The 16,344-nt window shown below is 32.6% G+C and overlaps 3 protein-coding genes and 1 long non-coding RNA gene across 8 annotated transcripts in view; 3 read left to right on the plus strand and 1 right to left on the minus strand.

Moving 5' to 3' along the window:
• The window catches only part of LOC125856622 (uncharacterized), an 18,048-nt gene extending 13,734 nt beyond the window's left edge, over positions 1-4,314 (minus strand). Inside the window, exon 1 of the long non-coding RNA XR_007445540.1 lies at positions 4,126-4,314. This is a non-coding gene — a long non-coding RNA (uncharacterized LOC125856622). The remainder of the gene's footprint in view (positions 1-4,125) is intronic.
• LOC125856610 (disease resistance protein RPP13-like) overlaps positions 1-16,344 on the plus strand; it is a 228,901-nt gene that overhangs the window by 60,314 nt on the left and 152,243 nt on the right. Inside the window, exon 3 of one of the 5 annotated variants that reach the window (XM_049536198.1) lies at positions 5,765-6,113. The exons of 1 other annotated variant lie outside the window; for it this stretch is intronic. In XM_049536198.1, coding sequence (XP_049392155.1) covers positions 5,765-5,853 — 89 coding nt within the window. In that variant the 3' untranslated portion in view covers positions 5,854-6,113. Of the gene's footprint in view, positions 1-3,750; positions 6,114-16,344 lie in introns of those variants that run through there. 3 more of the 5 variants (XM_049536200.1, XM_049536197.1, XM_049536201.1) reach the window with 3 other exon arrangements.
• LOC125856617 (disease resistance protein RPH8A-like) overlaps positions 1-16,344 on the plus strand; it is a 227,377-nt gene that overhangs the window by 58,676 nt on the left and 152,357 nt on the right. The gene's annotated exons all lie outside the window — the stretch shown is intronic.
• On the plus strand, positions 10,153-12,157 carry LOC125854577 (beta-1,3-galactosyltransferase 7; the record flags this gene model as incomplete). Its single annotated transcript, XM_049534158.1, has 6 exons — positions 10,153-10,233; positions 10,321-10,441; positions 10,531-10,618; positions 10,731-10,856; positions 11,162-11,271; positions 11,684-12,157. Coding segments are annotated over 6 exons (675 nt in total), but the record flags the coding sequence as incomplete, so codon positions are not given.

The following is a 16,344-nucleotide window of genomic DNA, read 5'->3' on the forward strand; positions in this document are numbered from 1 at the left end:
CCCCCCCCCCCCCCTCCTCCTCGAACTTATTTTATAAATAATTTTCTACCCCTTTTCGGCCTAAGGTCCTACATACACTTATTTTAAGGGAGTGTAACACTTCTCAGTTTGAGCCATTATATCAAAGTTGTACAATTAGAACCTCGATATGATCTTATTCTGTTTATCATTGAAGATGTTCTTTTTTTGAGGATTCTTTTTATTGTTCTTCGACACTTATAGTAGAGATGAAAGGTATTTGACTCTCATAAGATATTGATAATTTAGATAGTATATCCAAATATAACTTATAATCAAATCAAAACAAGAAATTTAAAAAAAGTATATCATAACAAACGAAAATAACGTCCTGACTAAACAAGAGTTTCTTCGCATTGAATGTTATATGAATTATTGATGAATAGATAGGTGTAGTACATGGCTTCTATAATTTGCCTTAAATTCCCATAAGCAACTAGTAGTTGTACTTTGACTGGCACATCTAATTAATATAAATGTATTATTCAACATATATACTATAGAGTTAATTGGTAAAAGGCTAAAACAAGAAAGGGACACTTGCCATAAAAAAATCAAAATGATATCAACTATTTCAAAGAAAATTATCAAACCTTTTTCTCCCACCCCATATACTAAAAGATGGCACAAACTTTCCCTTCTTGATCAATTTTTTGGTAACATTTATGTACCCTTTGTTTTTTTCTACCCAAAACATCAAGTGCCTACAATCCCAAAACACCAATTATCTAAATTTCTAACAAATTCTTTGTCAAAAACTCTTACATCTTACTATCCATGGGCAGGAAGTCTGAAAAACAATGCTGCTATTGAGTGTGATGATCATGGTGCTGAGTTCTTCGAAGTCGAAATCAACTCTTCCATGTATAAAGTTATTAATCACCCTGATTTGACATTCCTTCAAGGTTTATCTTGTAGGGATTCGTCGTCATCAACATTTGGTCCCTTAACTCTTGCACAACTAAGCCATTTCGAGTGTGGAGGAATCGCTCTTAGTTTTTGCATGTTGCACAAGGTGCATGATGTTAGAGTTTGTCATGTATTTTTTTATATTAGTTTTCGAATATGCAAGTCATTTGATCAAATCATATTAAATATTATGTTTTTATTTTAGTATAGCTTTTACTTTTGCTTCTGATTTATCGTCTTTCAAGATTTACAATTATTATTTTTCACATGACATATTGTTATTTCTATCCTAATAGTTGGGAGACGCGTGCAGCGCTTACTACTTCTTGAGGGATTGGGCTAGGTTAACTCGAGATCCAAAATCAACATTATCTCCTCCATACTTTGCTAAGGATTCACTAATGCCATCACCATTGGATGGTCCTATGGTTTCCCCTGTTCTCGAGCCGAAAATGGAAGGATGTATTCATCAGAGGTTCATTTTCTCCGAATCCAAGATAAACACGCTTAAAGCCTTGGTTGCTGTAGAATCCTGTGTATGTATTCACTGAATATTAAAGGATGACATTCATACTAAATCACACTTTAATTCCAAAAAACAACTTTAAAATCATTTTAACGGCCTCAAAGAATCATAACCACATAGCAATGTATACCAAAATAATCCAATCATTAGAAGTCTAATTTTCTGAGTCAAATTTAATTACATGCCTTTTTCACCTAACATGATCTAACCTTAAAAGGAACTAAAATTGGGTGGTACTAAAATGATGTGTGTTTGATGTGACGAAAGTCATTTTGCTTGGAAAACATCATGTACAATTCCCACTAAAGAGCATAACTGTCTAAATATGTTCGATATATATATATAGGGTGAGTGAGTCTGCTTAAACCTAACCAGACCAGATGGTGCATCTACTTATGTTGTGTCACATTCATTCCATGCTAGTGAAAAAGGTCACAGTTCAAGACTCAAGTCCACATGCTAACTAACTCAAATCCCACATTGTATCATACGCATAAAAAAAAAACTAATGGTAGGAGTAGTCCAACATCTTAACATTTGATGTTGTACTAATGGTAGGAGGAATATATGTTAGTATTTATAAAAATATATATGAATTATTTATGTACTTCTATATTTTGATATGCTATTTGATATTTTATTTATAACCACCGAATACCATACCTAATACCAAGAAAATTTAAAATATATACCTAACTTTATGATATTTGTGGACCAATGTACAACATATATAATTATTACTTTTATACTTTTTCCCACAAGTTGTGTAATGGCTGCTGAAGAAGCTTTAACAGTACATATGTCAACAATCACATATTTATGTCCACTGCTTCTGAGAGTATATCTCTTTTTCTAACCCAAAATTACTGAAATCACCAAAGAAATGGACTGTATAAGTACTATTTACCTTTCGAGACAATATTAATAGTACATATTTCAACATCAAAAATTATTTATGGTATACAATTTAGAATTCAATAATAGTGGTAACATATGCCCCTAAAAGGGGGAATTATATTACTACTAGTGAAACAAAGCAATTAGGAAAGAAAAAAAGACCAACATGGCCATTCTTGATTCTACACTTGACTTAGAATTGGCCGAATGAATGAGCAAGGTAAGTGGTGGGTTCAAATTGCTCGTACTCTGAACGCTTGTCTGGGAAATGATCGTGCTGATCAGGACCACCCACCACAGCCCCCACTAGTATGTTCGGGTTTGGTGATTGTGAATTCATCACAATGAAACAAGACCTACATTGTATCTTTGCTGGATTGTTCGCGATTGAGGATCCCCTGTGATGAATCCTCTGTGGATACCTAGCTCCATGTATGACATTTTTAGTGGATTGTCTCCTAACAAATAGTCCACCTGCGCGTTCAAAAAAAAAGGAACGAGGCTTAACTTTTATGCACTGAGGTTTTGCTATAAACTTAAAAATATTCACTTTCATTGTTGAGCAATGTGATAAAAAAAAAGTCAAAGTACAAACAAAATTCAGCATTAACAAAGTTCTAGGAAGGAGAACACTACAAAATAGGGAAGTGCACATTTCACTTTCATTGCTCTAATTTTTGAAAATGGGAACACTTCGATTTTCTCTTGCCCAGTCAAAGGGACCAAATATCACTTTCATTGCTTTAATTTCTCTTGTTGACATATTTGACAATTCATATAATTATTACTTCTTATACTTTTTCCCACAAGTTGTGTAATGGTTGTTGAAGAAACTTTAATGCATATTTCAACAATCACACAAGTGGATCCTTTGAACACGCTATTTATGTCTACTGCTTCTGAGTGTATATCTCTTATCCCAATATACATCCCCCTCTTTTCCACATAAAAAATCAACACTTCTGAAGATGGCTGATGCCTTTCTGTCATTTGCAGTTAAAAAATTGGGTAATTTCCTCATTCAGGAAATTAACCTACGTTTAAGTCTAAGAGAGGATATACAGAGGCTGAGAACTGAGCTTCTCTTCATGCAGTCTTTCCTCAGAGATGCAGAACTAAAGCAATGCGGAGATCTAAGAGTTCAACAATGGGTGTTTGAGATCAACTCTATTGCTAATGATGCTGTTGCTATACTCGAGACTTACACCTTTGAGGCTGGTAAAGGTGCTAGTCATCTCAAGGCTTGTGCTTGCATATGTAGCAAGGAGAAGAAATTCTACAATGTTGCCGAGGAGATCCAATCACTTAAGCAATGAATCATGGATATATCTCGCATACGAGAGACTTATGGTATTACAAATATCAATAGTACTAATGCTGGAGAAGGGCCAAGTAATCAGGTTACAACATTGAGGAGAACTACCTCATATATAGATGATGATCACATTTTTGTTGGCTTTCAGGATGTTGTACACACATTACTAGCTGAACTTCTCAAAGCAGAGCCTCGTCGAAACGTCCTCTCCATTTATGGAATGGGGGGTTTAGGCAAGACCACTCTTGCGAGAAAACTTTACACCAGTCCTGATATACTCAATAGCTTCCATACACGCGCTTGGATATGTGTTTCGCAAGAGTACAACGCCGTGGATCTTCTTCAGAATATCATAAAATCCGTCCAAGGTCGCACCAAGGAAACTCTAGATTTGTTGGAAAGGATGACTGAAGGAGATCTAGAAATTTATCTTCGTGATCTATTGAAAGAGCACAAATACCTTGTGGTGGTTGATGATGTATGGCAGAGAGAAGCATGGGAGAGTTTGAAAAGAGCATTCCCGGATGGCAAGAATGGCAGCAGAGTCATTATTACCACGCGCAAAGAGGATGTCGCTGAAAGAGCAGACGACAGAGGTTTTGTTCATAAACTTCGTTTCCTAAGCCAAGAAGAAAGTTGGGATCTCTTTGGTAGGAAACTACTTGATGTTCGATCAATGGTTCCAGAAATGGAAAGTCTAGCTAAGGATATGATGGAAAAGTGTAGAGGCTTACCTCTTGCAATTGTTGTATTGAGCGGACTACTTTCGCATAAAAAGGGGCTAACCGAATGGCAAAAGGTAAAAGATCACCTTTGGAAGAACATTAAAGAAGATAAATCTATTGAAATCTCTAACATACTATCCTTAAGCTACAATGATTTGTCAACTGCGCTCAAGCAGTGTTTTCTCTACTTTGGTATTTTTCCAGAAGATGAAGTGGTCGAGGCTGATAACATAATACGGTTGTGGATGGCGGAGGGTTTCATACCCAGAGGAGAAGAAAGAATGGAGGATGTCGCTGAAGGCTTCTTGAATGAACTGATAAGACGAAGCTTGGTTCAAGTGGCTAAAACATTTTGGGAAAGAGTTACTCAATGTAGGGTTCATGATTTACTCCATGATCTTGCGATACAAAAGGCATTGGAGGTAAACTTCTTTGATAGTTATGATCCAAGAAGCCACTCCATATCCTCTTTATGTATCAGACACGTGATTCATAGTCAAGGAGAAAGGTACCTCTCACTTGATCTTTCTAACTTAAAGTTGAGGTCAATTATGTTCTTCGATCCAGATTTTTGTAAGATGAGTCTTAAAAACTTCAGGAGTGTGTTCCAACATCTATATGTGTTATACTTAGATATGAATGTTGGGAATATGTGTATAGTACCTGATGCCATAGGAAGTTTGTACCATCTCAAGTTCTTAAGCTTGAGAGGTTTCCATGTTGTTCCCTCTTCCATTGGCAACCTCAAGAATCTACAGACACTTGTTGTCTTTGCTGGTGGATACACTTGCCAACTACCCCAAAACATAGCTACCCTAATAAATCTAAGACATCTAATTTCTCCCTATTCAGAACCTTTGAAAGGTATATGCAAACTCACCAGTCTTCAAGTTGTAGATGGCATCTATTGTGATCAGTGGAAAAATGTTGACCCTGTTGATTTAGTCAATCTTCGAGAATTAAGGATGTCTTATATTAAGAGATCTTACTCCCTAAACAACATTAGCAGCTTGAAAAACCTTAGCACTCTCTCATTGTGTTGTCTATATTCTGAATCATTCCCAGACCTTGAATTTGTTAATTGTTGTGAAAAGCTCCAGAAATTGTTCTTATATGGGAGAATAGAGAAGCTGCCTCTGTTTCCAAATTCCATCACAATGATGCTTCTTGAGAACTCAAAACTGACGGAAGATCCGATGCCTATTTTGGGAATGTGGCCAAACCTAAGGAATCTCCATTTGGTTGGACCTTATGAAGGAAAAGAAATAATGTGCAGTGATAACAGCTTCAGTCAACTAGAGTTCCTTCATCTTGGTAATCTTTCAAAGCTAGAAAGATGGCATTTAGGCACAAGTGCCATGCCTCTTATTAAAGGTCTTGGTATCCATAACTGTCCAAATTTAAAGGAGATTCCTGAGAGAATGAAAGACGTGGAGCTGTTGAAGCGGGATTATATGTTGTGAAGCTTTTCAAGATATATATATGATGCCTTCATAATCGTAGAGGTATTGATGCCAAGCACATTGGTTATTAATTGAGTGGTTTTAGTGTTTGATTTCTTATTGTTTTAAGCTTTTTGCGTGAGTGTAATTGGTTTGAACATAATTGTTTTTGCCAAAAATGATTTTGTGATGTTTTAATTAATTGTCTATTGTTCTCTTACTTATCCACATTTAAGACAATGCTTTATATGTTAAAATGAAGTTAAAAATAGTATATGGTACTCTATCTTGTCCACAATTTAGCATTTTTTTGTTCCACTTTGTAGGGAAAATGATACTCCCTCCGTCCCATTTTATGTGGCAACATTTGACCGGGCACGGAGTTTAAGAAATAAATGAAGACTTTGAAATGTTTACCAAATTGTCCTTTAAAAAGTAGACTCTTTTTTCGCTCTCCTCATAAATGTATTGGAGTATTATTTTAAGATTAAGTGAGACCAACAAGGATAAAAGAGGAATTGTACCTTTATAAACTTACCATATAAGGAAATGTGACATTCTTTTTGGGACTGACCAAAAAGAAAATGGTGCCACATAAAATGGGACGGAGGGAGTAAAAAATACCCTTAAACTATGTGAAAGGAACAAAAATCTCCTCCATTTATAGTTTGATTTAAAAATGCTCTTACTTGCAATACTTTGGTTCAAAAATGTCGTACAGTTAGGGGTGTGCAAAAACCGATTTAACCAATAAACCGAACCGAAAAAAACACTATTGGTTTATTGATATTGGGTTATTGGGCTAACGGTTTTTAAACGGTTTTGCAAATTTTTTTATTGGGTTATTGGTTCGGTTTCCGGTTTTAACTTTTGTTAATGGTTAAACCGATAATCCAATAAGACTATACTAAATTTACTAGTCTTATTGTTAATGGTTAAACGATTGTTACTTTCACACTTTTTGTTAATGGTTAAATGATTGTTACTTTCACACTTTTTCCTTTGAATGTGTCTAGTGTCTAAACTTGCAAGAAAAATGATTGTTACTTTTATGATTATTACTTTCATGCCAAATACTGGAAAAATCATATGGTTTATTTGAAAATTTTCTTATCGTGTATATAATATATATGAGTATTTTCTTATTGGTTAAACCGAAAACCGAACCGTTAAGTACCATAAACCGATTAACCAAAAACCGATAAGAAATATGTTATTGGTTTGGTTATCGGTTTGAAGTATTTACAAACCGAAAACCGATAAACCGAATCAATAACACCTAAAACCGAACCGAACCGACCGATGCGCACCCCTAAATTATAGTGTCATATTTTGGATGTGAAATAAAAAATAAAAAACTCCTATTAATTCCAACAAAAGCCATCGTGGGCCTAAATCCAGTGTCTAAGTGGGCTAAGACAATTCTCAAGCCCATGACAACCTCTTATAAAAGCTTTTACCTTTTTTTTTTTGGGAAAATTAACAAACTAGTCAAACTCTCTAACATAATTATTAAAAACATCTACACTTTAAAATAATTATTAAAAATGTCAATATGTCAATATTTTAGCAAATAAAAGATATCCTAATATAATTAATTTTCTTTCCTTTTATTTCTCAAATCAGGCCCCACATTGGACTAATTTTACTCTCATATACATGAAAAAGAAGAAAAAAAAACTCTCATTACCCACCTTCCCCTCTTTCTAGGTTTTTACCCCGAATTCTTCCTTTCTCTCTTTTGAGTTTTTCACCATTGTTCTCTCCTTTCCTTGTCTAAGAAAATCACCTCTCCTATTTTCCTCCAATTTGTTTAAGAAATCTCACAATTCATTCAAAATATTTTTCACTCAAATACATTGTCACCAAGTATCATTTGTAAAGATACTATTAATAAAATAAAAAATTAGGTGCTAAAGATTTTGAAAAAATTCAAATCAGTATGTATGCTATTAATATTTGTATTCATTCAATATCTCATGTTGCATAGTTTACGAATCTTGTATTTGGAGGTATGTCAACTAGATATGTATTTTATTTCTAGGAAGAAGAACTTCATATTAGTTTGTTTTGTTATTTATAATTTTTTTGCAGAATTTTATATCATTTCTCAATTTGTATTCAAAACAGTATGTATGCAATTAATATTTGTATTCATTCAAAATTCATGTTGCATAGTTTATGAATCTGGTATTTGTTTCTAATTTGTATTCATTTTAAAGGTATGCAACCAAAGTATGTATTTTCTTTAAGAATGATTGCAACAAATATTCACTTATTCCTTTTCAGTTTTATATTTCATTCTCACTTTTTCATTATACTATTTTTGTATTTTATATATTATTATACAAAATACTACATAAAAACTAGAATGAATACAAATACAAATAAAATACATTTTGGAATGAATACGACTTAAGAAAGGATACAAGATTATGAAGAAAAAAATAAATACACAGTGAAAGAAATACATGAATACAAATATATTTCTTAAATAACTATAGATTCATTTGACATACATATTGGAATGAATACACACTAATAAAAAAAATACAAGTTTCATTATACAAAATACAACATGAAAACTAGAATGAATACAAATAGTATACATATTGGAATGAATACAATTTTAAAAAGGTTACAAAATTCTGGAAAAAAATAATAAAAATACATTGTGAGAAAGGCACACGTTTGAGTTTTCTTTGAAAATATAACTGATGAGAAAATTAAGTGATATTTACTTTTTTTTTTTGAAATATTCTCTCCCTTCTATTATTAAAAAAATGTATTCTTTCAAATTAAACGACTTAAAAAACAGATATATAACAAACTAAAATATTGACACTTTTAATAAATATTGAAAATATTGCTAAGGGATCCTATTAAATGCTAAAATATTGACGTTTTGAAAAATTTTCCTTTTTTTAAAATAGTTTTTAGTCTTTTTAGTAATACACTCATAGATATTCATTCAATTAAAACAATTTTACAAAAAAGTATCGACTAATTAACAGAAACAAAATAGACTAGAGCATAGGGTGGATTTGATCAAACAGGTAATTCAATGCATATACATACATCTTTTACCCTTTCCTCGGGAAAACACGCGGTGAATCACTAAATGACTTTGGCCTTCGCCTCGACGGAACATTTTAAATAGCTTAAGATCATTATGTATAATAGTCTAATTTCTTTATCTCGTGTTGTTTTGACTAACATTTAGAATACATATTAACTTGAACGTCAAACTAGTTAGTTTTCATAGTCATTTTAGGTGGATCGGATCAAGAATTGAATCGGGCTAAGGGTTGAGTTATAAATAAATTTAAATATTGATTTTAATTTTCATTTTTTTTTCTAAAAATTTGAAGGTGTCACGTCTATAAATAGGTATAAAAAATGTATTTCCACTAAAATAACCATGAAAATTATCTAGGCAAAGTCGTATGACTATGGAAACTAACTACGCAAAGTTGAATAATTTTTTAAAACAAAAATAATGTTGAGTGACTTTGATAGCCAATTAGCAAAGTTGAGTGATCATCTAGCTATGCATTCAACTCCGGAAAAGATGTTAAGACACGAAACATAAAAAGTGCTCTCACAATAAGCATACAAAAATTAGGAATATGTTCAATTCTATTAATGACCTTAGAGTTAATTATATATCAGTAGTAGTTAGTTTCTAATTGTAATATAAATATTGCAAGATCAATGCATGATAACACGACGATTATTCTTTGCAGCACTCAATTTATGTAATATACAAATGTTTCTTCATCACTTTGAAAAGAAGTTAGAGGATCCAACATAAATAGTGGTCAACAATATATTGTTCTTTTGTATTTTATATTTTTTTTTGGTCAACAAGATATTTATTTTAAATTACTCAATATGCATCAATACATAAAAGCGATAGCATTGAACATTTGTTAGCAGGGTTAGGGGAGGAGATATATTAGTAGTAGACTAGTAGTACTATTACAATAATTCGAGATACACGATGGCTTAGTAAGTCTAATAAAAAGAGTTTTCATTTTATCTATCTTTAATTTATTCGAGATAAATACCGATGAAACTTGGGGATAACAACTTTCTAACACCAAAAAAAATTAATTTATGTAATTTTAGATTCTTTTCTTGCTAAAATATTTGTCACTTAGNCTTTCTTTGCTCTCTCTGTTTTCCAGCATTTTCTTTCCTTTTTCTGTATTATTATTGGTAGTATATGTTACTAGTATGTATGAGTCATCACTCATTAGTGTTACTGAGCAAGGATGAAAAGGAAATTAATATTACTGAACTGATAAATGTCTGTGTTGGTACAGTGCAACATCTAACAGCATACTGGATCGTGCTATTGATTCTGAAGAAGCTCAACATAAAGACTTCCTCAGGCTGGTACGATACTTTAAGAACAGTTTTGCTTTTTGTATTAAGTTTGGTAATCTTACAGATTTTGGGGTCTGAATCTGCATGATGTTGTAGGAGCATGTTGAAGGATATCACGAGCTCTCTGCTAAAACTAAGATTTTCTTTTCTACTGCTGTTGCAAAATGGGATGCCGACTTCTACGTCAAGGTTGATGATGACGTCCACGTCAATTTGGGTATGCACTGGATATGTTTTCTATGTAGTTTTATAGTTCAACGACTAATACTCTTGGTTCAGCTGTATTTAATGACTAATGATTTTCAGGCATGCTAGCTGCAACTCTAGCTCGTCATCGGTCGAAGCCCAGAATTTACATTGGATGTATGAAATCTGGACCTGTTCTTGCTCAAAAGTAATTGTGAAGCTTTACTAGCTTATGACAATTGATGCTTTCAGCTTGCATTTTGGTTTCAACTGTAGTAACATTTTATTTGCGTGAATTGAACTTCAATATTGTTTTGTAGGACTGTAAAGTACCACGAGCCAGAATACTGGAAATTTGGAGAAGAAGGAAACAAATACTTCCGACATGCAACTGGTCAGATCTATGCTATCTCCAAGGACTTGGCCACGTACATATCAATCAATCAGTAAGTTAAAATAGTTGATAAAGCTTGAATTTGTTATCATCTACCAAGTCGTTGAAGCTCTTCTGAATGGTAAAAAGACTTGTTTTTTCTTGAAGTATCCGTGTATATTAGCATGTACACTGTGGATTATCATTACTAAAATTTGTCGGTCTCCATTATACTAGGTATTTGTATGTTTGATCTTAAGTATCACTATCATAAAGTGGACACCCAAACATGCTCGGGATTGAAGCATAGCTGTTGTATCGCTATCATATATTGTTAAATGCTCTAGTAATTATAAAGGATTTGAACTTTTAATTTAGGCCTATATTGCACAAGTATGCCAATGAAGACGTGTCATTAGGGGCTTGGTTTATCGGTCTTGAAGTTGAGCACATTGATGAACGCACCATGTGCTGTGGAACTCCACCAGGTATTCTCTCTCTAGTAATGTATCTCTATCAGCTGCATTCAGAACTTTTTGGGGTGCAATTTTGACGATCTAATATTTTGTTTTGGTGCATTCAGATATTTTTAGTAGGTTAGTTGAAACAGGTCAGTTCTCAGTAAGAGTTTCCTAATTGAAAGACATACCGGATAATGATCTTTTTTATCAGTGTCCCTTCCTTCATTCCATGCCTAAAATCTTGAATTGATATAGGAGTAACATGTTTAATAAAATGTAATTCTTAGTTTTGCTGTCCGTAGACAGACATTCTAGTTGAGGGCGTAATACAAAATAGAACAGAGTCAATTTAAACTGTTTAGCTTGGGTCTAAGCAGTATATGAACACTTTTTTTGTAAATCTTATTAATGCATCTACTACAATGGTACCCCCTTGCAGATTGTGACTGGAAAGCTGAGGCAGGTAATGTATGTGTCGCCTCGTTTGACTGGAGCTGCAGTGGAATTTGTAAATCAGTAGAGAAGCTAAAATATGTCCACGAGAAGTGTGGTGAAGGGGAAGAAGCTCTTTGGAATGCTCTCTTCTGATTTGCTCGAGAAATAAGAGAGTTGAGGATTCCTGGTGAGACATGGCTGTCAGACGATTTCCATCTGGCTGGCTGTTTTCGATTGTCAAAATTTTCCAATCAGAACTTTTAGTCCAGCAGTTTGTTGTGAAGAGCATGTTTGTTGTAGATTATGTCTCTGTCTAGATATACTGATATAGATATATGGATTTTGAAAGACAGTGGCAATAATTTTGCTAATTCTTTTCAGCATATCAGGAGAAGAGGACCTTTTAGATGTGTACTCACATTCTTTGTGGTGGAGATAATGTAATTTTGATGGTGGTGAGGTTTAACTGTTATTTCTTTATGTGGTGCTTATTCTAGTTTTGAGTACAAAGCCTCCATTTTTGACAATCTAGTATGTTCTTTTGTTTAAATTTATTGGTACTATTTTTAGTTGCAATTAAGTGTGAAGAAAGGAAATGAATTTATTCATACATTAGTTCTCTCTGAGTCTCTGTTCATTCCCATCTTCAAACTCCTTGATTTTCCTTTTATGATTTGAACTTCCAACATAATCAATCAAAGCTTGTCAATTGATCAATATTCCCAATTTCTATGGTTTCTATTCAAATTTTGGATCTTTGGCCATGAATTTTTTCATTTTTTTCCAGAGTTTGACGTAAACACGTTTGACCATAAAATTTTGGAAATCAACTTGAGTTGAATATCAAAATTTTCAAGAGTTTGAGAAACAACAAAGAAGTTTTTTCACTTCAAATTACTCAAAAAAAAAAAAAAAAAACTTTAATTTGTGTTCATGGCCAAACACAACTTGCCAATTTTCAATTATCACTTTCACTTTGATAGTGAGGTGGATGTGTGGGCATACTAGGAGTGATAAGATTACGAAGGAAGATATTCAGGATAAGCGAGAATGACCTCTATGGTGGACAAGATAAGGGAAGCGAGATTGAGATGGTTTGGACATGTAAGGAGGAGATGTGCAGACGATTTAGTGAGGAGGTGCGAGAGGTTGGCATAGTAGGTATGATGAAAGGTAGAGGTAGACCGAAGAACTATAATGGAGAGGTGATTAGATAGGACACGACTTCAAGTTATCAAGGACATACCCTTAGATCTAAGGGTGTGGTGGATGCGTACTAGGGTAGAATGTTAGTATGTAGTAGTGTGTTTTCTTGGTTTTCGATGGTTTAAGCTTGTTGGTGTTTGTCATTGTTCTAATTGTATTATTGTAGTTCCTACTTTTGATATCTATCATTGTCTATTGTTTATTGTGTTTCAATTATCATATTATTTTGTGTTCTTATTCCTTTTTTGTAGGATTTGCACTACTTCCCTCGTTAGTTGCTATGTTTTCTTATTCTTTGTACTTGAATTTGCTACACTTGAGCCGAGGGTCTTCCGAAACAATCTCTTTACCTCTATGAGGTAGTTATAAGGTTTTCATATGCTCTATCCTGTCCAGACTTTTTATACCTACGTTGTGGGTCTTTCGAAATCAGTCTCTCTACCTCTACAAAGTAGTTATAGGGTCTGCATATACTCTACCCTCTCCAAACCCCACTTATGGACGAATTCCCATACATGGGTATGCTGTTGTTGCAGTTGTACCTTGAAAACATTTTCTTCTTCTTCAAAGTTCACAATGAAACAATATGTCTAAATGCTCATTAATTTTATCTTTGCTTCTTTGCTCAATTGATTGACATCATCTAGCAAACATAATATATAAGGGTATAGTTGAATATAATATTAATTATATATTATCTTGAATTTTTAAAGCAATGATTATCTTGTTACTAAAATAACACTTATTTTAAGACATAAATTAATATAATAGTAATTGAACCTAGCTAAAGAGAATTGTGGTTGAAGCAAAGTCCAAAAAGCCATGCATGTCAGCCATAAATTATTAAAAAGCCAAATGAGTAGTTGAAAATATATATTGGTGGAAGGAAAAGAAATAAATAACCCTATCTGTTTGTCTAGTTTTATAAAGCTGACATCAAGGTTTTGTTTTGTTGTCTTTGCAGCTAGTTGTTCATACCATGGTGTATTGTCTCCACACAGATCCCAATGTACACCTCAATACAAGAGGACAACAATTGAGACCAAATACACAGTGTAGACAACAAGATGTGGATCATCATAATTCATATGTAGTCTGTATGAACTAGATTTATCTATTCTCTGTCCTTAGCTCAGAATGTGTCTAGTTGTGAGTAGTATGAATCTCGCTTTCTGTATTTTATTTGTGGTGATTGATGTCTAGTTGTGAGTCGTATCAATCTCTTTTTCTGTCACTTCCATCTTTCCCCGTATAATCAAATCTCTCCAGATATGCCTACACATTTATCTAACTATCTGAACATCCTCATATTTCTTTGCTATCTTCATCTTCTGACTGTAGGCTATCTTGACTGGCTAACATTCTGCCCCATACAATAATTATATTACTCAAACTATCACTTTGTGGAACTTGCCTTTTACGTCAAGATGACATATTCTTATCCTACAACACCCCGTAGGCGAGCCTCCATTTCACTCACCCCGTTTTAATATACCATGCCAAATTATTGTCAATCTTCCCATTTTTTTAAATTACGAATCCAAGATACTTGAAAGTTTAGCTTCCTCTCTTGAGTGTGACTTCTTCTTCGATCTTTATTTCTACCCTCGTCTCATATATTATATTATAAAACCTTTGCACTTTAGATATTTTGTTTTAGTCCTGCTTAACCTAAAATTAACTTTAATAAGTATGTTATTGACATTAAAAGTGTTAACAAACTTAATGGACCAAAATATTTCAATATTTAAGAGAGTATTTTGAAACTACCCCAAAACTTAAAAAGGACTTTTTTAATCAGTGAATGTATTGTGGATTGTTAACGGGTGTCATTTTGATTTTTAATGTAGTAATTAAGCATGTTTTATTGCAATTCAATGTGAATATCCTTTAAAAAGTATAGGAAAGCAAAACAACCTCTTTGTCATAAAATAGGAATAAGGTTACAATATGTCATTACTTTCTTAAAGATTTTACGTGTGAAATTCTACTGAATATATCATTATTATTATAAAATTTTACGTGTGAAATTCTACTTATAGACATGACAAACATATGAACACATACGTGGCACATAGGTTAAGCAAAGCATATCCATGAAGATTCATTTGCTAGAGTGTTCAGTTCAAAGATATATTTGATGATCGTCATAATATTTTTTTTGGGAGAACTCATGATTAGAAGTGAGTGAGGGACTCGTGTTGTGATGATAGAACAAAAAAATAAAATACATCAGATATATTCGTACAAGACTCCATCATTAACAGAGAAATATTAGCTGGCATATATAGAGATAACGATATTCACACGTGAAATACTGATATTAAGCATAGTACTACTTTAGGCGTCGAATGAAGTTTTTTTATTTATTAATGCATTACCTTTATTGCCTATAAATATAATGTGAATACACTTGTAAAAGGTTGCATTCTGAACAATATAAAAACAATATTAATTTGTGTTTCAAGCTTTTGATATTTACTAAATCTTTGTTCTTAAGCATTGCCATACTTACTAAATCATTGCTTATTATTTTTATTTAAACCATTTACGTACGAACATGTATATTCAACCACTAATTTATAGATCTAACGAGTTAAATTAAAACGTATGTTCTTGATCTCATAATCATTTTCTCGATAAATATAAGTGTGCCAATCAATGTATATGAATAGTATTAAACATTGTTAAATGATATTTTCTTTGTTTCATTTTATGTGGCAGTATTTGACTTGACAGAGTGTTTAAGAAAAACAAAAAGGAAGATTTTTAAAATTTATGGTCTAAAACAATTTTAGATATTTGTGTGGTTGTATATCGTTTCATTATAAAAAGAAAATTTAAAATTATATTATTTCTAATTATAGTAAGGTGACATTTTAAAAAACAAACTAAAAAGATAACACATACTCCTTTTGTCCCAATTTAGATGACACATTTCAGATTTTGAAATTCAAGCAAGTCTATCTTTGACGATAAATTTTTCATAGATATTTTGAATTGTCAATTATTGTGACTTATAATACTTTTTACGTAGTTTACAAATACATAAATTTCATTTAAATTTTTTTGAAGATTCCATGAGCAAATTCTCGATCAAATTTAAATTATTTGATTCTCGAAAATCAAAATGTATCACATAAATTGAGATAGAGGAAATAAAACGGAGGAAGTATATCCTTTTCTTAGAGTATATTGATATAGCTTCAAGATATGTAATTTTACCTCGAAATAATCCATCAGCTGATGCTCGAGATCAACCAAGAATTATTGAGCAATTTCATTGATCTTTTTCACAATAATTAATTAAATTTTAATAGTCGTTTTGGGGTCAATATTTTCATCACAATCCGTCATAGAATCTCAGGCATTTTCTATTTCAGGTTGATATATATATATATATATAATAAAAAGAGATGATATATTTTATGTGATTAACTTAACTATTTAATAGACTAA

Source organism: Solanum stenotomum, chromosome 2 (assembly GCF_019186545.1).
Source record: "Solanum stenotomum isolate F172 chromosome 2, ASM1918654v1, whole genome shotgun sequence".
NCBI classification, from domain to species: Eukaryota; Viridiplantae; Streptophyta; class Magnoliopsida; order Solanales; family Solanaceae; genus Solanum; species Solanum stenotomum.